This window comes from Echeneis naucrates, chromosome 15 (assembly GCF_900963305.1).
Source record: "Echeneis naucrates chromosome 15, fEcheNa1.1, whole genome shotgun sequence".
Lineage (NCBI taxonomy): Eukaryota > Metazoa > Chordata > Actinopteri > Carangiformes > Echeneidae > Echeneis > Echeneis naucrates.
Genome location: NC_042525.1, coordinates 11,553,438 through 11,577,903, shown reverse-complemented (window position 1 = coordinate 11,577,903; position 24,466 = coordinate 11,553,438). Strand labels below are relative to the sequence as shown.

Sequence of the window (24,466 nt, the reverse complement as noted above, 5' to 3'; positions counted from 1 at the left end):
CTAGAGCAGGACAATTTAAGCAACTGGCCAGAGGGAAGAGAATGAGCTGGTGTATCTTTGATGTGTGTGAACATGTGTGTACATGAAACCTCTGTAAACTAGCAAGCCCCAAACCACATAATTTCGACTGCATTAATTTCACTCCTTGGGATCGCTTACCTGAAGTGCTGACTAATGTCTAATTTAGTGAGGAAATAAATTGGGTTTCGTGTAGAAAAGGAGGAAATGTTCAAGAAAAAAAAAAAAAAAGAGATGTGCCAATAACAGCTGTGAAGCCCAAGGGAATGGTCGTCCTTTTCGAGTGGGCGAGAACCAAGGACCAGAAATAAATAGAAAGATGGGGGGAAAAAAAAGACATGCAGAGTGGAAAACAAAAATAATACAAAGAATTTTAGGCAAGAGAAAAAAGAAAAGTTTATAGAGTTTAAGTTTACAGAAATAATAAAAGAAAGGAAGGAATAAAGGCATACAGAAAAATCAAGCTGTTTAACCAGAAGCAAGGCTAGGGGCAGTGGCAAAGGCCCCAATATGACCTCAAAGAAGCGCGAAATTACTATAAAATAGTACAAAACGACCACAAAGACAAGCAAAATTACTAGAAGCAGACACAAAATGACTACAAAGACATGCAAAATGCCACAAATGATGCAAAGTGACTACAAAGACATGGAAAGGGAGGATCGGGACCACACAGACAAACACAGATCAGGGGCATGTCTAGTGAGGGTTGCAAAGGCCAAAAAAATAAAAAATAAAATAAAAAAATCCAAGCACACAAATTGATGCAAAATTTCATCAATGATGCGTGTCTTACAGCTATTTATTCATTTTATTGTAGTTGAAGCTGGTAATTTGCCATTAATTTATTCTAATGAATAAACTAAAGTAACTCTTGATGAAATCAGTCTTTACACGTTTAGTCATTTTACAAAATATGCACATCCCTCTACGAGTGCTGCAGTCTGACTCCTCCACTTTAAACGCTTTTAAACCCATTTCTGTGCTTCTATATCTCTGTCCTGCTACAATCTCTTTAAGCACACTGGCAGGATAAAAACACAACCCAGGAGACACGCAGAAAAACTAAAATCACAGAATATGTCAAAATATAACCAAGCCTCGACCTTGTGCTGTGAGCCAGCTAACAAACAAAAACTGAATCACAGAGGGATTGATACAGAAAAGCAGGCTTTGGGGTGTAAAATGAGAATCTCATACAGTCATGGTAAGATGTAGTTTAACTTCAAAAAGAGGATGTGGAGGATATGGGGTAACAAGGAGCAATGGCTAGCAGAGAGAATTGGCAGATGTGGCATACAGACAAAAAAGGGAGGCAGCTGGCATCGGAAGCCTGAAAAGCTCAACTTCAGACAGAAACATGTCATACACATACTTATGCAGTGATAGACCGACTGGGGTCTTCAAATGCAACGGGCCATGGAGACTGTCTGCAAAGCTTGTGGCTTGGCAGGAAAGATTTGTGAAAATTCAACATTACACAGAATATGTTTATGGAACCTGGCATTGGACAGAGGAAAGGGGGTTAGTGGTGGATGTGATGCTTTGGCTTTGCCTAAAGGGGATTTGGCTGCTGCAACTATATGGATATTTCACTGCTGTTAGTCAGCTATAGTGAAGCTCCTCCTGAGGGGACTAGAGATAACAGTAAAGGCATTGAATGGGAAAAGATCAGTTTTAACAACAACAACAACAACAAAAAAAAAGAGAGAGATTTCTCAAGAAAACACAACACTGAAAAACTTCCTCTTCAAACAGGAACCCTTGGGTTAAACTGCTCCGTCCACTTCACTCAAACTGTCCACATTTGAGCACTGTCTGCTTTCAACTCTCACTGACCAAAAGGCAATCGGACTATCTCTGCCCACCCCTGTCTGCTGCCATAATCCACTTGTTATAGTCTTTTTAGCCCGGGTGTGGAGACCTAGAACCAAATCATAGATAGACAGACGACCTGGATTAGGCAACAGCATGGAGCAGACTGAGGTCTTTGAAAATAACATGGGCTGCCACTTATAACAGAGCACAGACATGTTTCATGATCTGCATGAATGGCTGGAATGTGCATGTACGGTAAAAACAGAGTCTGGTCTTAATAAAGTAGCGTTAATAGCAAATGTAGGCACGCCTGTCTTTTGGAGATTTCTTTCTTGAAGAAAATCAGGTTTCTTTGGACAAAATTAGACACACATGGAAAGTATTAGAAGCATCCAGTGGATATATGCATGTTAAATCAACATGAAATCAAGTCTGAGCTGCTGCAAATATTTCTTTTTGCAGACTGATTTATTAGGGCTATCCTAGTTTGGATTTGGTTGGATTTGGGTTCTGCACTATTGTGTTGTTTTTGCTGGACCAATAACATTAATACAATTTATTCTGGGGTTTCATATAATATAATTTCCGGATATTGTAAATATTTTTAAGATAATTATTGTTGTCAGATCTGTCACATCAGGGAGTTGTTTTTGTTTTTCTGTCAGTGTCAACCACTTTATATGCTGTATCATTATGTGCTGCTTCCATTCAATGCACCTGCCATCTCTAAGTTGTGTGACATCATTCCACACTATCAACTAAAAATTTTCTTTTCCTAAATAAATTTGATAAGGTGTTGGAATTGATGTTAATCTTAATTTCACATTTCATGACTCCACTGGTTGTCATCCTAAAAGGCTTATTCCACAAAAAACCTTGCCCATGATGGGCAAACAAAAACAAAACAAAGATAAAGATAAGCTCTCATTGACATATTGATGTTTTTTTATATATAAAATTTTGGGATACTTTCAGCTTAAATTGGACAGTGACATAAAACACAAAATGGAGAGGAGTGGACATTGAATGAAACTGGGGACTTGCTTCTCAGGGCAGGTAAGCCCAGGTGGTATGTGCCCTTCAAAATTTCAAAGAGAGGACACCACAAGCAGCCATGCTAGGTACAAAGAAAACATTTCAAGTGCATTACATTTAAATAGAGTCCAGTGGGCAAGTGATTGTATATGAACTGGGCAATGATAATTGAACTCAATTGCTAATATGTAGCTGACATTCCTCTAGGCTGATGGTGCTCTCTCTATCCTAGTAACACTGCATCCATACCAAGGTGTGCAGGGACACGGCAGAATATCTTATTTGTCAATTGCTTGTCTAGGACATTGTCCTTTGTAACAAGATGCTAATTGAATGTTTTTTAGGCTCTCTCTCTCTCTTTTTAATCAACCAAACCATGTATATAGTTAAATATTGGTGCAAAGCCATTCTAATCATTGCTACATTTTCAGTGGAGGAGTTTTCTACGGTAATTCAGACAGTCATATGAAATGAAAAGAATTAAATTAAATTCACACATGTTTGCAGAATCAGGAATTTTCAATTAACCCATAAGAAATGGCAAAGCATAAATCAATATTAAATAATGTAGAAACAGCTCCAATGTGCCGGAACTCAGGTTGCAATAGACCCATGTTGAGGGTGCATATTATCACAGCTGTGACCGCATGGCTGCTATGGTGTCCAGGAAATTAGCCGAGCAGAGTGCAAGTTTTCCTGGATAATATTAGCTTTAAGTCCTGCACCCTCTCTAGGTATAGTGAGTTGGAGTGAAACTGTTATGGCTGTGCACAAAAGAAACAAAATCTAATTAGTCAGTCCCTTTCAGGCTGTCCTAACAGTTGACAAGAAAATGGGAGATTCATGCTGAGAATGACATACTGTTCAAAATCTAAATGTTATCAGTGTCTCAAATCCTCATTCATCTGTGATACTGAGAGAGGAAAGTGTGTGATGCTATCTCACAGACTACACTCAGTTTTTGCAGCTGCTATGTAACAGTGAAAGGTAAAAAAAAAAAAAAAACATCTGTGGTAATGTGGTTATCTTGAAATTTTAAGATTTTTTTTTGTTATTTTTAAGAGATATATCATCAAAAAGAGCTAAGGAAAACACATTTTCCCTCCCTGTTGAGAGAAAGTCAACAGCACATGGTTCAATTGGCTTTACCATCTGGTTCTGAACTGCCTATACATCACAATGACTGTAGTCATGCTTTCTCATGCAATGAACACTAAATGTTCTTTCACATATGAACTTCATAAGGAGGCAGCCGAATAGAGCAGAAAATTAATGGGAAAAATATAAAAAGGAAAAAAAAAAACAACATAAAAGACAGAAGAAAAACTCACAGCAGGTTTCCACCATCTTTCCCACTATTGTGTTAGATGCTCTTCAGAATCTACCAGCAACTTGACTTTTAACATCTCTGTTTGAATGCACCATCTGCTCAGATATGGAATGCTAAAACAAAACATCCAAAGTATATGCAATATCATACAGATTATTCAATAAATGTTTTTCTATCATTTCTTATTATGGCAATTATCTCCAAGCACACGTGCAAACACGAGTACAGCAACTTCTCCCACGTAAATTTTACTCTTCCTTGCCTCACTTAACATGTACTCAATGAAAGAACCAAATGATACACGTTTTCACTATTTTTAACTTAGCAGATGATCCTCACCTTGAAAACATCTGTAAATGATTCCACAACTGTCAGACGTATCATCTGAAACACAGTCATTACACCACTCATCTAATACTGTCGTTATTTTCAGCAATGTAGAATTGTATTGTGTGTCCATGTTACGGGACACCAAATGGACCGATAAAAAAAAAATTACTTGATGTGGGGGAGGGTGAGATTCAGCCTTGATTTTTATAGGTTGAGTATTCTCCATTGTCATCCCTTGATTAAATGAATTGATTGTGTGTGTGTGTGTGTGTGTGTGTGTGTGTGTGTGTGTGTGTGTGTGTGTGTGTGCGTGCGCGTGTGTGCGTGAAGCTGGAGAAATCCACCTGTAAGCCACAGAAAAAGCTTATGGAAGGGAAATGGATTGGGAGCAAAAGACACAGCCTTTTCTCAGTAATTCAAAATGATCTTGCAGCATTCAGCCAGGCATCTTATTGACACTGTGCAGAAATGCAGAGATACAGTATTCCTATGCACCAAGAAGCTTTTCCTGGACCTGAAGTCACATGTGCACTGAAGATGAGTGCAGCCATTTTAATCATCTCAGCATAAGAAATCAGTGGGATCAGAGGAGGAGTAAACGTTAGTAAGGATGGACAGTGAGATGGGTCTGTAAACAACGGTGGCTGCGGTCACACGAGGGGCTCATCCTTTTGCCAGCTCTCAGACTGACATCGACTCTCTATCGCTCTCTCTGTTGCACTGAAGACTGACATGCATTTAAGGCAAGCAAAGCAAGAGTGACACGTCTGACCTTTTTACAAATGTTAGTCTGCAATGCTACCAGGAGCCTTGGGTGATTAAATAGGAGAAAAAGGAAAACAAAAGCCAATTTTCTGCCATTTACTGGCTTGCAATCTTTCGAGCTTCATCCCACCTCTCACAACAGATAATGATATTTTGTAACTTCTCATCTCATTTGCACTCTATTACTTGACGCAAACTAGTTCATATTGTCTTGACAAAGTATTTATCCCTTGGCCTCAAAGTTGAACCACATATCCCTGCTGTGCTTCACCTTTCTTTACTGTCAGACATACAGACACAGAAAACCACTTTTGAGCTTTCTCCCCACGTTCTTATGATGCAACGCTTAGCTTGGCTTCAAAAAGATGTCTCTACTTCAAATTGCCCATGTAAACGCTGTTCCTCTCCTATGTCCCTCAACTTTCCGCACATTGTTATGACACAAATCTCGTGAGGCCGGTGTCATATGCTTGTCATAGTTTTCCATGTGTACCTAAATAATTTCTTCATCTCTCACTCTCACTTCTATCTCTCTTGTGCCCCTGCCCCCGGCTTTACCACAGAGGGAGATAAAAGGCAAATAAAACTACAGCTTCTTTACTATGCCCATCTATTCAGGCATAAAGCACCTCTCTACGGATGTCTCTTTGTGCCCTGGCCCTGATTGCAGCTGGTAGCGTCACTGATAATCACATCATTTAGATGCAGCCTGTCCTCTCTTCCATTAGGAAGTCTAAGCTACAAGTATCCCAGTAAAATGAGCCACACTGCTGAACAGCTATGTGTTTGACATTCTAAAAGCATCTCTGCTGAGGGTCAAAAGAGGTTTGTAAAACAGAAAGAGCAAATTAAAATAAATAATTAAATCTTGGGTAAATTGGTCATTTCCCCTTTCAGCCAGGATCAGAATCTGTTTTTGATTACAAATTTCAGAGCGTGAGGTTCATGTCTTTAAATCTAACACACCTCAGCTGATATTATTTAACAACATTGTCTAGAAAATTATCTCTCAATCTTAATTTAAAAAAATCCGACTAAACAGAGGAAGTGCAAATACAAACATCGTTATTAGTTTAAATTAGTATTGTTGAATTCTTGTGGGCTCTTGTGAGCAGCTCTAAATGAGCTGTTAGTGTTCCATGATGCTTAATGTCTGAGCAAAATGTTACTAATGCACACATTCAGCAGAGTTAACCATCACCCATCTCTTTAGCTCTTAGGAAAACAGTTAGTTGCTAACTGTGCTTTCCATTGGTTTCTGCTGCATCTGGAAAACCAGGCTGAATGACAGCAATAGCAATACACTCATCTGTGAAGCTGTGGACCATAAAACCAAAGCAATTACTTTGAAGACACTAAAATGCAACACAGGGTTAGATGATCGTTTTTGTGATAATAACAAAACTTTAATCCTCATTGAGTCCTGTCTTGATGTCCGTTAAGCCTCATGTAAAAGTTATTGAAATATCCTATATGCTGGAAAGTAACCTTGCTTTACTTTTGCCTTGGTGAGTTTCTCACATTACAGTGTTGAACGAAAAAAAAAATAGGGGTATTGCTGAGAGTGGTATTAAAACTAGAAATAAAATGTCCAACTGGATACAAAAAAATAAATAGATTAAAATATACTAAAAGAAATATCAATTAAGGCAGTTATTAAAATCTCAATGTTGTGTTTTTGTCAATTGGTAAAGTAACCTAACCTACATCTAACCTATTCATCTTCATAGCGTACAAACATAAAGTTGTTGAAATTTCAATAATAGGGAAATATTGATACTAGAAGTGAAAAAATTGCCAAACAAAATGTCATCATACATAGTGTATGGATTTATCCTGCATTCTTTATTCCACAAACAGGAGTAATTGTCAGAATGAAAGGTTATTGTTCACCCCTCTCAACACATCAAATCTCATAATTATGTAGCACACAGTGCTGAGAAGGAGAGGCACTGTTTCATTAACCTATTCTGTTATGAAAAATTTGATAACACTGTCACTCATTCAAATCCATTTAAATCAGATAGTAATTTTTCGGTCTATTTTGGCCCTGATGCACCGAAGCAGAGTCGACAGATCAGGACAAGGCATGCATATTTAAAAAAAAAAAACTACACTGAATTAGTCGAGTGGTGCTTTGGTTGTATGCATTTTTTTCATCTGGAATAAATGTTGCAGAATGAGAACAGCAGGATGAGTTCACTGTTGCCAGTGGCTGAACAAACAAACACAGTTTCTGTCCCCCATCCCAACAGTACTCTCCTTCTTTTCTATTTGTATCGTAAAAGGTCATTCAAGTTTTTCTGGGACACTTCTGGAGCAAAGCAAAGTTATATATTCATGTTTTTTCCAGCCGCTTCTGTGGCATTTTGAGGGATGTGCTCACAAAACCATCTGTGGTTTTCTTCCACTGTGTCCTTGCATATGTGAAAATGTCTTATCTTCTTAATGTCAGTCTTTGAAGACAATAGCCTTAACTGGGGCCTTGATAATCTTTTCACAGGTGTCTGCTCACTGTTTTAATTTCAAGAGCTTCAGATTACCACACTATTGTCAATGCAATTTTAATTTCGATAACAGCTACATTTACCTTTGTCTCCATATTGCCACAGTTTCAATTCTGTGTCTGTCACCCATGTAGCTGCTTCACATTAATTTACACTGGGAAGACAAATTGGGCTAAAATTTATCTTAGCAGTTAGATGTAGATCCAGTTCTATCTTAGATTTGTTTCTTTTTCTTTTTAATTGCAAATTTGATACATAATTGAGGTTCAAGGTTCAAGTCTCTTTGGGGGTACCCAGGTCTTCTGTACCTTTTGGGATTTTAACACACTTTCAAATGTGTGAGGAACAGTTTCTGCTCATAAACTTATCAGAGCAAAGCTAACAGCTGACTAAGCCACACTTGTTATACCTTATTTACACTGTTTGATGATGGATTCTAAAATGGAGAGGGACTCCACCATCATCTTATTAAGACAGGCTTGAAACTGAAACTCGAACATAGATTGGTGGAAGCAGAGGATTTTATAAGACATGACAACCTCTCCTGCTACATTGTCAAATGGGGAAAATCTCCATGAAGATGGATTGTTTAGATTGATATGTAGGATAGATGTGGTTTTTGTTTGTGTGTGATGGCTGGGACTGTATGAGCTGTTTCTATGCTTGTTTGTATTTGAACATTCAACAATAGTTGCTGTATCTTTAAGTCTTTTTTGTCTGTCCTCTTCATGGATAAAGTCCACGACGCTCAGCATCAGACAAACCAAGACTGGCACTAGACCAAGGGTGAAATCTGGTATTGCGTTCGGGGTTCGCCTTATCTACTTGCTGTTTACTAACAGTCACAGAGTCCATCACTTGCAGCAGCACTGTTATCTCAGGGACCCAGGCAACACAAGTAGAATGCTAGAGCAGCTGCTTTACTCGCAGGCCAACATGTGTGACTGTGTGTGTGTGTGTGTGTGTCTGTGCATGTGCTTCAGCCCTGTCTCCGTCAACACATAAACAATGGAGCATTATGTACAGCTGAAAATGATCCAACTTGTGCCACAAGTGGAGCTTAATTTATCTGTTGACATGATTGTTCAGGTACTAAAGAATCACAAATTTATTCTAAGAAATTAAGCTGATGAAAATCCTGAAGCTATGTACATCAAGGCTTTTAATGGGTAATTGTTTAATGTTTCCAAATCAACACCCACAACAAACAGAAATGGCCTAAACTCACAATTGTAAAAATAGCTTTTGAACAGACAAAGATTTACAAATGCTTTTCAAAGATTTTCCTGGAATAAAAGCAGTAATGATGGAAAAACACAGATCAAATCAGCCAAACACTAAGGTCTAAATACATTTCTAAAAACTATGGCTAACAAGAAGATTTAATTTTAGTCATCAAATCAACCAAATAATTGTTGTGACATTCTTATGTTGTGATGTTTTGGACTTTTTGCTTTACAACATTCTATTAATGGGAGAAGGAGAACAAGTCTGTTACCCTGTGGAAGGGGTCATGATGCATCCTCCACGATCGGCAGTCATCCGGCAGCCACAGCCACGCTCTGGGGTGTCGTGGTTCATGCCAAAATTGTGTCCCAGTTCGTGTGCCAAAGTCACAGCTGCACCCAGTGGGTTCTCAGAGTGATCCTACAGTGGCGGTAGAAAAAAGGGGGGCGACCAAGAATATAACAACTTTAATACTGTATGGTGTAAGTTGAATCAAACTTATGAAATTGAAGCAGCTTTGGGTGAAAACCTGACCAAACTGAAATATACAATTTAAAAAGTAGATAGTGTCTATAAAGAGATGCAAAGATTCCACATTCATTGCAGAAGGGCATTTGCAGAAGTATTAAAAACATCACACACACTAAAAAAAAAAAAAAAAAAAAAAAAAAAAAAAAAAAAAAAAGACAGCCTCTGCAAAAGATGCCCTGAAAATAATATTTCAACCTCGAGGCAGACAAATGTCACAGAATGATGGCAGTTGTGGTTAGATACTGAATGAGGCAGACTGATACAAACGCACCAAAAATCTTTGATAATGTGCATGTTCCAACATTTTGAATCTCACAACCCCTGAGAAAAAGGTTCCTGATGACTGCTGTTTATCTTACCAAGGTTTCTGAATGCACATGTACATCAGACAATCACATGCTTCCCTTGAGGCTGCATCGTATGTTATAGTTGGGAGCAAGTTGATTCTATTTCTTCCTCTGATTACAGAGGGGCATCACGGGGAGCTGCATCCGCCTTTTAAAAAGAAGGATGGGAAAACTTTCATCTGCTTCTGTTATATGTTATCAGTATGTGTCTCTGTGTGTACCCATGTCTTTTCGTAATTCACAGTTGAGTGCTTCCTCACAAAATGTGTAATACCAGAGTCAGCAGAAATGGATGTAACTCTAAGAAGCCACAGTCATTACTTTGAAGCAGCTATAAGTCATTGTTGTGATGGGGAGAATTTGATAGTGTCTATTCCAAGAAATGCTCTGATCAGTCTCCCTGATATGATTTCTAGCCATATGAGAAAATAACGCCCAGAAAAATATATCATATGAGAAGTGGATAGTGTATTGTTAGCTGTCACAGTTTAAATCAAAACATTCACATAGGAAGTCCAATAGTTGACTTGACAAAAACAAATAACATCAAATAACATCTGATGTGTAACCTCAAAGAACTTGGAGGCCAAATGAAAGAATTTGAGAAATGCTTCATCTCATATTGCTGCACTATTACTGGTTAAATGTCCCTTTAATCTTGGTCCGAACCTTCTGCCATCTGTTAGTAAACATCTGGAGAAGCCTCAATGCAACCACAGCCAGCAGAAAACATACCTATTGATTGGAGCTACACATCTGGGCTGGGATGTAATAGCACAAGGCAGATAACCACTTTGCAATTTGGCATGGATGCCAAGTGCTACAGCAGGCAGAGGAGTGCAACAGACAGCTAATTTAGTATGTGTAATAATTTAATGTACCAAGGGGGTGGTGCGCACTTGTGTGTAAAAACGCATTTGGATTCAAATGTGCGCTATGTGAGAACTAGCATCAACAATTTATCACATCTCATAAAAATGTCAATTTTGTCCAAATAGTGTGGCCTTTGACCAACCAAACCCATTACAGAGGTCATAGGAGGTCTGATGGAATAAATTCAAATATCCTTGCAGGGATGTGTGTATCTGCAATCCTACACATTGAAGTACAATTTTACATATTCCTTTGAGCACTTTGCCTTTTGCAACAATGATGAGGGCTCGGCTGCTGAGGGAGCTCCTGTACAAATTTCATTATGTTTAAAAGCATGACAACCTGCCAGGCCTGTCTTCCAGCAAACAACAAACACAATTTCTGCATAAATCTTTTCTGGATTGTGTTAGCCTGCTGAATATGAACAATATCCACACTGATACAATTGGGCTAAATGGTGGAAGAGGAAGGCCGTGGCATGGTGGGAGTTGTTAGAGGGATTTGTACTCACCATGACAATGCCTCCAGACTGCTCAACTGTGCACATGCTCATAATGGGCGCCATGCCAATGGTGGTGCCCTGGAAGTAAACCCCGCTGCAAAAAACAAAGCACAGAAAAACACGAGGAGATATAAATGTCATACTGTATTGCTTTGGTCCATTACCTGGCAAATCTTTGTGTTTGTTTAGATATAGTGTATGGACTTTGGAAATACAAATCAGTCAACGAAACTGTCTGAGGTCCAAAAAAAAAAAAAAAAAAAAAAAGGAAATGTAAATGTCAACATTTGGAAAACCTAAATAAGCTAAACCCCAGAACAACATGACAAAATCTCTGTGGGCTGATTTGGAAAAAAGAAAAAACAAAAAAAAAAAAAAAGGAGGGGCTGCCACTGATGTCAAGTGCAAGCAACTTAATAGGTGATTGGGTAAGACAGAATATATCAATATAAACATTTAATTTTTCACTTTTGAGCTCCCTTTATGTTGAAAAATTTGATTTCCACCTTATGAGCTGAGCATTGTCGTGAGGTTTCTGGGGCAACAGCTTGACTTTCCTCCAGTCTAGGAACTCGTGCAATGTGGTGAAGGGATCTTGAGTGACGGGACATTTATCAGAATCACTCCAAACCTCAAGACCCACCAGGGCCACCCGGATGTTCAGGGCTCTGTAGAACTGAGGGAGAGCATTTTGATTAGCAGCACATGTTTATAAAAAAAAAAAAAAAAAAAAAAAAAAGGTAGCATGATTTGGTTATTAAGGAATTATTAAAAGACCTTCAAACAGATGCACAGGACACTTTTAAAGTCTTGGTTCGTCAATTTATTGAATAGCATTACATTTCAGTAAGACAGCCCTGAAGCAGGCTCCATGTTCATCAGTCACTACACTACTTTTTCACTTGATCAGAGCATGTCTTTTCCATCCCTTCCCTATTGCTTCCCTCAAGTAAATCCATCCACCTTCTCTATTTTCTAGATACAGATCCACAGCTCTGGCAGAGGTTTTAGACAGACAGAAAGCAGCTGTTTTAGTGGGACATTAATATATCACACAGTCATCCCATTAATCTCTGCTGCCAGCAATACTTCTATTTTAAAAATGTGATTTATCCCCCTCCTGTGCTGAGGGAGGAGAATGTTTTACCTTGTCCACATAATTGGCTATCTCTGCCAGTCTCTGTTTCACCTTGTCCACGTCCTTCCCCTGTTTCTGAAACTGCAGACAAAATTACATGTAATCAGTGGTAGAAATTAGAACATTTAGAGAGTATTTATTTTTGCATGAAAGCGTAAATGTTGCTGTGTTTACAGCCATTTTCAGAACTGAGAAGCATGAAGCAACACAGACCACCCACAAGGGCAGCATTATGTATGAAAGAAATGTTTACAATATTTGTAGTCATTGCGTTTTACTGTGTTCAGCAGGTCATCAAGCTGTGACCATGTGGATCTAGAAAAATCGCATTGAGATAGAGACGTATGGCTCGGCCACAGGGAGCAAGTATATTCTGACAGCCTGTGATGTTTTGGAGCTAAATTGCAGCAAAGTCAAACCATCTATTTCCACCCTACTGTGGATCCACCTATATTGGTATTGACCCTTTGACTAACCCTAACCTGGCAAAGCTTGAACCCATATACTCTCTCTTTTGTTTTAATATCCTTTCTTTCTATTCAGGTCAGTTGCATTAACAACCAGAAGGAAACCCCACAATGAGCTTTTCGGTGCTTTCCGGAGACTCCTCTCTATCCACATGGCTTTTCCTGTTTCCTGTCTGCACTGCTGGGGAATCGTTCAGCACTTCCTATCAAATGGGGCTGCTGCCACCAGACCACACTGGTTACTGCACACTGACCTAATTCTCCAGCTCCACTGGGATTTGGTCTGCTGTTACTACAGCTTACCCTGCTTTTTTCTTGCTTTATGAAGAGTTGTTGTGTTTTCAGTGTCTTTTTCTTTTGTATTTCAAAAGTCGCATTTATGAATGGGAGCAAGGCAAATGAATTACCTCTCTGTTGTCTGCAACAATGATCAGCTCAACGTATTTGGTTGTCTTCTGAGCGTGCCTTTTATGCTGAAGCAAAGACAGAAGTTCTGCATGTTAGAAATGTACTGTGATTTGCTAAAACAATACTTTTCAATTTCTTTTTTCCACTTTCTGTTCCAAAGATATGTCTGATTTATATTCTAAACAAAAGCAAATATAACAAACACATTCCCACATCATCTTCATCAACATCAAATTCAAGGACTTTTCAAAGTCCTTCTGGGCCTTATTCATGAAAATTCAAGGATGCAGCACAATTCAACATAGATCAAGGTTGTTAACTGTCACAACAGTAATAGTTTATATAATAAGAACTACCAGATTAAAATGGATTTAAAAAATTCTCCAAGACACAACCTTGAATATTTTGAACATCTGAACTGTGCTATAGTTTGACAGTGATGTAATACTGTGGTCTGCCAGTATCTGCTATCTACGTAAACACAGCAGAACAAATTCAAATGAATAGCTGAGAGGTGGGTGGGACACATAACACTACATGCCCATTTAAGGAAGGAAAAATTTGTGAAGTTAATCAACTGCAAGCAGGAGTTATGATAGCTGTCAGTCTGCTCAACGAACTCTTAGCAAGACAGTAAATAAAAAAGTTTCCCAAAATGCCAAACCATTTTTCCAATGAAAGCTGTACGTAAGCCACTTGGAGCATTGTATGATCCAGAAAAGACAGAACATCACACAAAAGCCAATTACACAAATATATCCGGTGATCTTTTAATTAAAGTGCCCCTTCCATTAAAGAAGAATTGATGTTGTAAAATCCCAAAGCTCTTATATTGCTCAGGGGTCATTAAGTACTATATTTCGCCAAGTTTCACTTCCTGATTCTAATGGAGTTTTTAATGCTTGGGAATAGGGGCAGATGGATCTTGCACCTGCTCAGTGCAAATCAGCAACCGATTATGTATGGCTCTCAACAATGGGCTCTGAATGCAGATAAAATGAGTGTCAAGCCCAAGTCAATGCCCTCATTGAGCTTGTCCAAACTGGTCTGCCAGCCAGTTTGCTGATCTTTGGTCAAATGCCCATTTTTCATACACCAAATGAATGTTAGTCTTATCCTTAAGAATCACTAACACACAAAAAAAAAAACATTCTTCAATGGATGATAACAGGTATCTAAAGGCTCTAGTAGATGCTTGCCATAAAAACAGCAAAAGACTAATCTCACCCTTGTGTGGAAGGATTGGAAGGGGCTTTTGATGTGGTTTCCAGGAACAGCAGAAGAAATGTTGAAGCCATGGCCACAGGCTCCTGGGGTCAGTCTGAGTTCTTCTCCTCGGTAGATGAAGTGGGAACCGATGTCTTGGCCAGGTACCGGCTCAATGATGAACGTCTTGTTTTTAAGCGCAATGAAACCTCTGCAGAGACAGCGGTGCACATTTGAAAACAAAATTCAAAGCATAACCACTCTCTCAGATGCAGAATTTCACTGCATGTGTCTCTCTCTAAAGGGATATGTGATAACTGAGGCAGTCCAATTTTTTCTGAAGCCAGCTGAAAGTTGAGAACAATTCTTCTTCATCTTGGCAAAGGGGCCAAACCCAAAACCTTTTAAGCAGGTCTTGTTAGGTCAAAATTCAGAAAAGCTCACTGTCCCAGATGACCACATCTCCAGTCTTAGATTGAGAATGTTTAACCTTCAAACTTGAATGCTCTTTGTTGCAGTGATAAAAGGCCATCACTGTACACTTAATGTTTTCAATTTCCAAAAGTGTTTCCATTCTGTTTAATTAAGCAGACGAGAGCACTGTGTGTTTTAATCCTTGACCAATGCCCATTTCCTAGATCTTTCAGTTGTGATTGGGCATTACCAGCAACCTGGTGCCCAGTCTGTTATCAAATATCTACTGGATGCCTCTGAGGACACAGACAATGAGGTTTGGCATTTTCTACTCCTACAAGTCATACACCAACTTACTGACAGCAGGCTTAAGGGGCTTCAGAGCAATGGGCTGCGGTCCAGAATGACTTAGGTAAATATAACGTTGCTGTTGCAAATAGCAGTTAAAGGGCAGCGTTGAGATGCTGCTTGAATACAAAGTGATGGTTGCATTTCTTACCGAAGACCAGAGCAGGCGCTGAGGGTGACATCAGAGTTTGGATGTGCCTGAACTTCTCCATGGTAGTAGCAGTTATTCTAAAAGAGATTTTTTTTTCATATATATATATAAAAAAATCCCTTACCAAACTGGAAATGAAAACAATGCATAAAAAGGAAGTTTTTCCAACTGGGTAAAATTAAAATCGATCAAAATTTATTAGGTTGTTTCTTGTCACATTTCTTCTACTTCTTAATTGATAAAAGAGCAAAACAGCAAAAAATACAATGGAACTATGTTGAATCTTTCCTTTCCTTTCAATTTAAAATTAGCATGCTCTGTGGTACAATATCACCTCCTCAAACAAGCCTTTTCAATTTAATGCAGCCTGCATAGTTGAAGAGAGAAACAGGGAAACAGACACAAATAGGGGGGTGACAGTAATATTGCAATTGTTTCTCCTTCATTATTACAGAGAGAGGGCACATTTGAGGCTCCTCAGACGCAGTGAAAGCAGCTTAGCCTGAGCAAAGAAGAGCAGAGGAAATGACTCTTGTTAAAAGGGAAAACAGATCTCCATTTACTGTCAAGCAGCACTTCAGTCCTCTTAAATCAGCTTTCATTTTTCATCCCCAGTATTGAACTGGAGCAGAAAATACTTATACTTAATACTTAAAAAAAAAAAAAAAACAACAAACAAACAAACACACACACACAAAAAAGTAGCAGTCATTTCAAGACTTCTGTTTGACAAGAATAAAAAGAAGTTACTGAGCCAGGTGGTGGTGGAATCAGGATTCATAAAATTAAGTGTAAAAACAGAGCAGCTACAAAGGCTCTGAGTTTAGGCTATGGTTGACCTAGATTATTTCACCTTTCATAAAAGAAAACACCAGGCAGCAACAGTGCCTGTCTTTCTCTGTGTGCCTCAGTGTGTCTGTGACATTTACAGTAGCTAAAGCTCATTTTTAGACGATTTCCTAAAGCTACAAAAAACAGAATAGCAACGGAATGAACCCCATGGCTACTGAGTTTTCGCTAAGCATCAAGTTGGGAAAAATCACCAATATTTTATACTGTGTAACAATATTGTGTGCTCTATGTTGTGTGTCAGCTTGTTCCAAATTTTCATTGAAGGTATGTTTAAATTGAGTGAAATATAGTTCTGTGGGTCTGATCACCCAGTTTTAATCCCGCTCGTTATTCACATCTGCAGCTTTTGTTTGTGTGTATATGTATGCCAGAGATATGTTTATTCTGGTTTATTATACAGCACCAACACTAGCAGTAAAGTGTAAACTTTACTAGACCAATGTATATTTGGCCATTATATTTGGGCTCCAGCATTACAAAACATATGGTAAATACTAATTTATTAGGGTGGATGGATAGAAATATGTCAACAGACACATATATGCCTATGGGGCTTCTCAAAGATGGTTTAGGAACACTGTCATGTGGATTCAGGATAGAGGAGAGTTATTTAGAGTGCACATCTTTCTGCCGATCTGATTAACACACTGATTCCCTGGTTCCATGACAACTGCTGCTGAAAGTGTGTAACTGTGTGAAGATAATTTGAGACAGTACAGTATTTCTGTTTAACAGCTTGACAACATGCATGTAATGCCTTCCCACTCAAAATTGAAAAAGGAAAGAGACTTATAGTTTACACTACAAAAAGCCCTCCACTGCTGTACTGAACATTACTAGGAGACAGGATACGTTCAGGTTTGCAACTTCACAGAGATGTTATCCCTTCTCTACCTGGCTTCTGAAAAATGCTCACTTGTCATGTGGTAAAAACCTAGTTTCTACCTTGAATGAAAAAAATCTATTTTCTTTTATCAGCCAGAAAACAAAATTCAATCACTACAGTGCTGCAGTGAATGGTCTCAATAAGTACAAGAACAGTATGAACATAAATCTTTTCTTATTTTTCAAAAGCGTAGCAGGTACTTCACTTTACAGCCTTCTGCTAACATGCAGAAAAAAGAAGACCCACAATAAGTCAGGAGTAGACCAGCTGCTAAAAGGGGATTCCATAATGAAATCCTGATGGCAATGTTGGCTTAAAAACAGCCAGCATAAAACACGGCTTATCATCAAGTAGGCCACAGGATAGATGTTGTTCACAGCAACAGCCAGAGGCTTTCACATGTACGCTGGCTCACAGTTTTGTGGTCAAAAAATTATTTCAATTGAGCTATATCTAATTTCAGATTCTACATTTGATTATTACCAGAAGCACAAGATACAGTGGAGATTGTATTTGTAAAAAAGAGACCAGGGTTAGTCTTTACAGTGTGACAGCAGATCATTAATGTCAAAGGCACTCTAGTGCCACCATACCGTGAAGTTGTGAGCACCGGTGACTGTACTTCCATCCTCTTGGTAATGTGTCTCTGTAAAATGTCTTGCAAAAAGTCCCCTGAGAAAAGAACAAAAAAATTTACACACACATTCAACACACTGCCATTTCCTCAAAGCTGAATCAGATTCGTCGAAAAAATTGATTTCAAGTGGCTAGGAAAGTCTGACATTTTTTATATAGAAACAGACTTCAGGTTTTGGAGAATAACAGCTGATGATAGTTGAGGTGTTTAGTATTCTGAGGCTTAAAGATACTTTTTGTGAATTTATTAGGTGATTTGTACAGGTCTTTGAATCCCCTGGCATTCAGCACAACTGAGTAGAATCCCTACTGAGGTAATTATTTTGTGCACATGGCTTACTTTGCAAATGCATGTGCATCTGAAGAAATCCTTTAAACTGTATGTTTGTGTGGGTGTGTATGTGTGTTTTCGTCCCTGAGCCATGAACAGATGGACAGTGAGCCCCAGCCCAAGGACTGGCAAAGGAGCAGCAGGAACACCCATCTTTGCAGCTGCATAATCGCACTGACATCAGGCAGAGCAATCTCAAGATGTGTGTATGTTTTCAGTTGTGTGTATGAGAGAGAAGTCCAGAGAGATAGAAAGCCAGAAAGTGAGCCAAATGAGAAGGTAAAAGCAAGCAAGAAAAGCGGATCAGTGACATTACAAGAAGATTTGTGTTGAAAATACAACAACCAACTGCACCAGAGAGGCTGTCGATTGTTTTAAAACTTGAATGCACAGTAAACTAATATCCTCAGTGTCAGGAAGCTGAATGCACAACAACTAGGAGAGAATAAAAACTTTTTTTCCTGCAAAATACACAAGATTCAGAGTAGGTGGACAAGATTTACAAAATGGAACACAGTGTTTATCCAAATCACAGTGGGAATCATTTCCCACAATGTATCCCACACAACTTGCATGCACCAAATACCAGAATTAGAGGAAAGCAGATTATGCCAATAATGTAGTTTTTCTTTTAATACGTCTATCTGGGCATTTAAAGTTCATTTTTATGACCTGTTTAAAAAAAGGATCAACCCTCCATAGCGCAGGCATGACCACATTTAACTTCATTAAATACTTATCTTCGTAATGTTCCTTATCATGCCGTTATCATGCTCTAAACCAAATCTGATAGGCTAGCATCTAGTATTCACTTTAAAGAGGCTGGTATGTCACATAAAAAAAAAGGATGACATATCAGAAGGTAGTATCTATGTTAATGGAAAATTACGAAAAATTACATCCTATTACTATCTTTATACCAAAAGAAATGTTTGAAAGAAGCATTGACAACCACTTTGCAAAAACAACAGCCTTTCATAATATTAAATTTTCTGTTGAATTCAGAAGCAAATTCTCAAAGCTCTGATAAAGGTTGTGTTGGCAGGAAAGATGGGATTTGTGTCACGTCAGTTGTTAATTCCCAGCAAATGCTCCCGTGTTACATTTTGGTGGCATGTTTGGGGAAAGCCAGCTTAGGGCAGCATGGCTCTTGATACTACAACACACTGCATAAAAGCTGCAGGTTTTACAGGGCAGAGTCTGGCTGTAATCAACTCCTTGGCAACAGTACGCAGAGTTTATGAGGCCACAAATGTTAACTGTGCATCTGAGTAGAGTTTACTCTGCTCTCGCTGGTTAACTTCTAGCTCAGAGGTGTAAGTGTCTTACGCTGAAGATCAGATGTCGAATACAGAGAAATAAATATGGTCTCTGCTGGACTCACTACAGCCATTGAACTATCCTGAGCACACGTGTATTCACAGATATCAAGATGACATTTTGATATAGTGCAGATAGTGAATGTCATCCTCGTTGCACCCAAGATGTGATGGCTTTGTTTTCCCACTAAACTGCTGCGATGAAGGCGCACCAGGGTGTGGTTTCTGTTTGGACACCAGTATACTTTCATATGATTACACCTCATCTTACCCAACCTCCATACGCAATTTTCCCAAGAGGAACATGCTGCTGATGAAATGCACTTCAGATGGAAAGTAGTGGATAAGAATTGGCCCAAAAACCACCACAGTTCTCCCCAGAAACCCAATGTGAGTTTTCCAGAATATTGTTATCGGAGACATGTTCTGTTTACGCACAGAACAGAAATACACAGTTCATGATTGATGGTGAAAATGATTCACTAGGTAAACAAATGTCTTCATGCCACACAAGACAGGCACTCGTTTCTTAATTTATTACATAATTCCAAAAGTAGAATTGTTGGTGCGTTTTCAGACATGCCCTCTGAAGTGTGTATTTGCTAATTTACTTTTCTGATGGATAACCTTTTTTCTTTATCAGGTATATTCTATTAATCTCCTAGAATTGTTTGACTCAGTAACTATTGATTTCACTGCTTCTAAGCGTGTTGTGATTAATTACACGCAGACCAACAGATCTAAACAAGAATTCACTGATAGTCACACAGGTTAATTGTAATGAATGCGAAGCTTTTAAATAGCACCCCAGTGAGGCAGGAAATGTTGTTTTGTTTTAAAAGGTAATTTACCATCTCTTAAATTTAGCATCACAAAAACTTATTCAGAATTAATTTCTCTGAAAATTAATTTACTGCCTGAATTACACATTGTTTCAAAAAAGCCAGAGGAGTAGTTTTCTACACTTTCCTTTATATTCCTACATAAGTTGGAGTGAGATTGAGTGTTTACAAGGAACAATGAAGCAGCCCTCTCATTCTGTTGGAATAGCTGATCTTTCTGAATTTCCAATCACATATGTCTCAGGTGAACATACAGTGTGTTCTTGTGTCCTTTCTATCCGTTTACACAAATGGATTGCTAGGCAACAATCAATGAATGTCAGCCTGAGATGAGACTAGCACAGCGCAGTAACTAAACAGACAAAGACACAACAAAAAAAACACAAACAATGTCATTACAAGCAGATGTAATAGGCTGTCATTTCTGAAATTTTGGACAGACTAGGCTGGTAGTGCGGGAACCAACATGTTTTGATAAAATGTTAGTAAAATGGAACAAGTCGACCCTATCAGTCACAGACTTGCTACAAGAGAAAAACTGATATGGTTGAGACTTGATGAGTCTCTGTTTTTAATATCCTTTACTCAGCCATCCTCGGAGTATAATGTTCAGTGTAAATTTATAGGGCTGAGCCTCATTTACATATATGTGACTCCGTGCCTCATGTAATAATTCACCATTACACAAAGGCCCTAGAGCATGAAACCATTTGAGAGAAATGTGGCTTCTCTTGCAGTCTCTCTGCTTCCTTTGAAGACTGCTAACTTCAGTGATTTCTTTTAATCCCCTATCCCCCACAAGCCTTACCCTAAGCCCTCCTATAGCTTCTACTTATGGCACTGTATGCTTAACTTGCAAAAGCACAGCGAGTACTACAGTGGAAGAGATAAATGAAGAAGAGGAACTAAAGAGGTGTGGTTGACAAGCCTAATTCTATTTCCACATGTGGCTGCATTCCAAATTGATTTACATACAGCTCAGTGTCCCTTCAGCTTAGGCTTGGCTGTAGCGAGTGTGCTGGTGTGTACAAAAGCGAGCAAAGCCAGAGAAAAATCAGGGAGACAGAGATGTGGGTGGGATGGGCAGAGGGAGCAAAAGTGAAAAATCCCCTGAACTGCAGAGAGTGCCTCTGTTTACCCTGCTCCTCCAGCTGATGCTAAATACAAGTAACTACTCATAAGAACAGCACATCATCACACAAAATATTATTTATATTCTATTTTATCCATTCTACTATATTATCAATTTAGAAAAAGAGGTTGAGGAAATTGCCTACTGTGTTTTCAACTCAGATATCAAGTCAAACTATAAGATCTGTGAAACTGTATTTTGGCATAGGGGTGCAATCACGCTAATATTGAGCGGAGCGACTTTGAGCTAAATGCCAACACATCAAAGTGAAAGAACTGAAATGATTCCTCAATTAACCAGAATTATTTTGATAACTGATAATCAATTTTGAAACAATATCAGCTATTTAAATAGGGGTTCCTCCGGCTGATTGAACGCTATCGCAAAGCCACGTATGTTGGTGTCCCACCATCCAGACCAGCCTCACTGAGCTTGAGCCATCGAGGCAAATTTGAGTAAATTAATGTACCTAACAACCGAGTCTAACGTTAGTACAGACAAGCCATCTGAAAACTTGCATGGCAAATGAGAGTGAGAAGCCAAATCTTGAGGACCAACCGATTTTCCAAGTTTACTTCAACTGGCATAGTAAAGCCAAAGAGGTTTTTTATTTAATTGAGCAGTTTCAGTGTGAAGTTGAAAATGCTTAAGTATTTTCTACATGCTGGACTAATTGATTTTTATTTTATTCATTATTCTTATTTTCATACTTAGACATGGGTATGTTTTATTAAAAAACAAAACAAAACATCTTTTGTTCAGGGAATTGATATGTTTTAAATTTGATAATAAATGAAAAACAAGATCACATTCTATGTTTTATTTTCTTGTTCATTTTTCTGTACCGAAAATGTACCCAACTGTGATTTAAAAACCAAAGTACATGGCATACTTTTACACCCCGAGTTTATAATGAACCCAGTCTCAAAAATTACATCTAGCTTTTTTCAATATATTAATTGATGGCATCCTATTCAGCTCAGCATCAATCAATATGACAAACCCATGATGCAAATAGCCGCTGGCGCTTTACTTAATTTAGCATGTTAGCATTCTAAAATTTCCTTATTGGAACAAACTACAAACTCAAAAGCCAGCTACTGATATCTGGGGATCAGCAAATTTATCTTAACCCATATGTTCTGGGGCCCATGAAAGTCTCATTGCAATCCACAATGTATTGAATATTCAAACTGTGCTACAATGGTAGACTGGCCAACCAAAATGTCTGAGTAGTACCACTAACACGGTTAAAAAGTCTCACAGTCACAGAGTAAAACTTTCCAAAAGGAACTTTCCAGCAGGCACTAACCCAATGTTAAACAAGCAGGCTGATGGGCAAAGCCCATTTAAAATATTGACTGACCAAAGCAAAGATTGAAGCAGCGTGAGACCATGACTCATTAAGGAACAGAGAAACAAACTTGTTTACTTAGAAATCATTCTGCAGTGAGTTCACAAAGATTCGGATGACACCAGTTCCCATGAAATAATGTTCAAATCGAAGGCAAATGAAAGAAAAAGAACTACTCCTGAAGCAATTAAGTCATTTTAAGTCATACAAAGTTGTTTTTAGAGATTAAAGAAACACAAAGGCCCTGGAAATAGTAATTTACAATGACTCAGTCTGTGAGTATTCAAAATCACACAGGAGCTACAGCGAAAATGTTATGGCTTGCAACCACTGTATTGTTGACATTCAGTAGATTCAAGTGAAAACCTTTCGCCACACATTTACTAGGAGAGGACAGTCACCTCAGGCTTCAGGCCTTTGTGTGTGATGTGGTGCCCAAGGCAAATGAAGTCATCACAACAGTAAAACAAACTGCAGCAAGAGAAACAAGGCTCCCTGCTCCAGAAAGCAGAGGTGAATGATGAGTCATGGGATTGTCATACGATTGTCATACAGGAGAGACTGTCTCTCTCTTACCCACAGGCATTCATAGGGGAATACATAATATATGGTACTCAAATGGCGTGTGAGCTCCATCACTAGGCATCTGATTTCTGTTAAGCCTGCTTGACCTGTTGTTAATGTAGGATTAGGGCACCATGAAATATGATATACAGTGGGCACTGGTAGAATCTAAGAGATGATAATATTAAATGACAGACAGGTCATGAGATTTTTCTCCCTTGGAGAGTAGAGACTGATGATGGTCAAATAGGAAGAGGCTTTGATACCACTGATATACTGCAGGCACCCAAATTGGATTGTACCACTCTCCTGATCCCTTTAGAGCACTTGAATGAGAGGTAATTTTATTAGTATGTAAGATAAGTGCCTTGACATAAATGTATGCATTCCTTGCACAGGATGCTGCATTGACTCTCTGGACTTTTGTCTTGCAAGTGAGTGCCAAGTACAAGCAGATTGTTTTTCTCTGGATACACCTTCTGCCTCTATCTTCTTAAGTCTCCAAAGCTTTTCACTTCCTTTTATTGCACAATAATATTAACCTTGTCTTTTATGCTTACAGATATCTCTTCTTTTTGCCATTCTTTGTTTTTTTATTGGCGCTGCTTTTTACTAGCATAGAGAACTAAAAAGTCTTCAGAATTAATAATGGAAATGAGTTAAAAATGGAAAGCTGCAGGTGCAAACCAAAGATTAAGACCACTATGATGTCAAGTCCTAAAGCTTTTTTATGATTGTAATGAAAGCAGACAGCGGTTTGGGTGTGAAACACTGCAATTTACTCAGTTTTTATTTCCCTCAGTTGTGAACTGACCTACAACCACTACAGCTAGCAGCAGTGAGTTACAGCAGAACTGTTTAAAATGAATTGCTTCATAGCTGTTGGCCTAAACGTCCAGAACGTTTAACACCATTCATCGATTCCCACAGTAAATATATTTTTCCTTGTGACTACACAAAGAGCATGATGTCATATTCCCTCTGCACCTATTAAAAGGAATAACTCAATAAGAGGAAAAAATTTCCATATATACAGTATAGTCAGACTGAGCTGTGAACATGGGTTTAGGCCAGTCATCAAACTTCTTTGTGAGTGCAGTCACATGCTGTAAGGCAGACTGTAAACTAGTCCATC

At 38.6% G+C, this 24,466-nt stretch overlaps 1 protein-coding gene across 2 annotated transcripts in view; it reads right to left on the bottom strand.

Annotated features, from left to right (window-relative positions):
* adam12b (ADAM metallopeptidase domain 12b) overlaps window positions 1-24,466 on the bottom strand; it is a 65,284-nt gene that overhangs the window by 16,794 nt on the left and 24,024 nt on the right. For both annotated transcript variants that reach the window (XM_029520854.1, XM_029520855.1), the window contains exons 4-11: window positions 17,747-17,825; window positions 15,416-15,492; window positions 14,524-14,713; window positions 13,296-13,361; window positions 12,431-12,502; window positions 11,790-11,959; window positions 11,293-11,377; window positions 9,302-9,450 (exon numbers count right to left, since the gene is read on the bottom strand). In XM_029520854.1, the coding sequence (XP_029376714.1) occupies window positions 9,302-9,450; window positions 11,293-11,377; window positions 11,790-11,959; window positions 12,431-12,502; window positions 13,296-13,361; window positions 14,524-14,713; window positions 15,416-15,492; window positions 17,747-17,825 (888 nt within the window). The remainder of the gene's footprint in view (window positions 1-9,301; window positions 9,451-11,292; window positions 11,378-11,789; window positions 11,960-12,430; window positions 12,503-13,295; window positions 13,362-14,523; window positions 14,714-15,415; window positions 15,493-17,746; window positions 17,826-24,466) is intronic.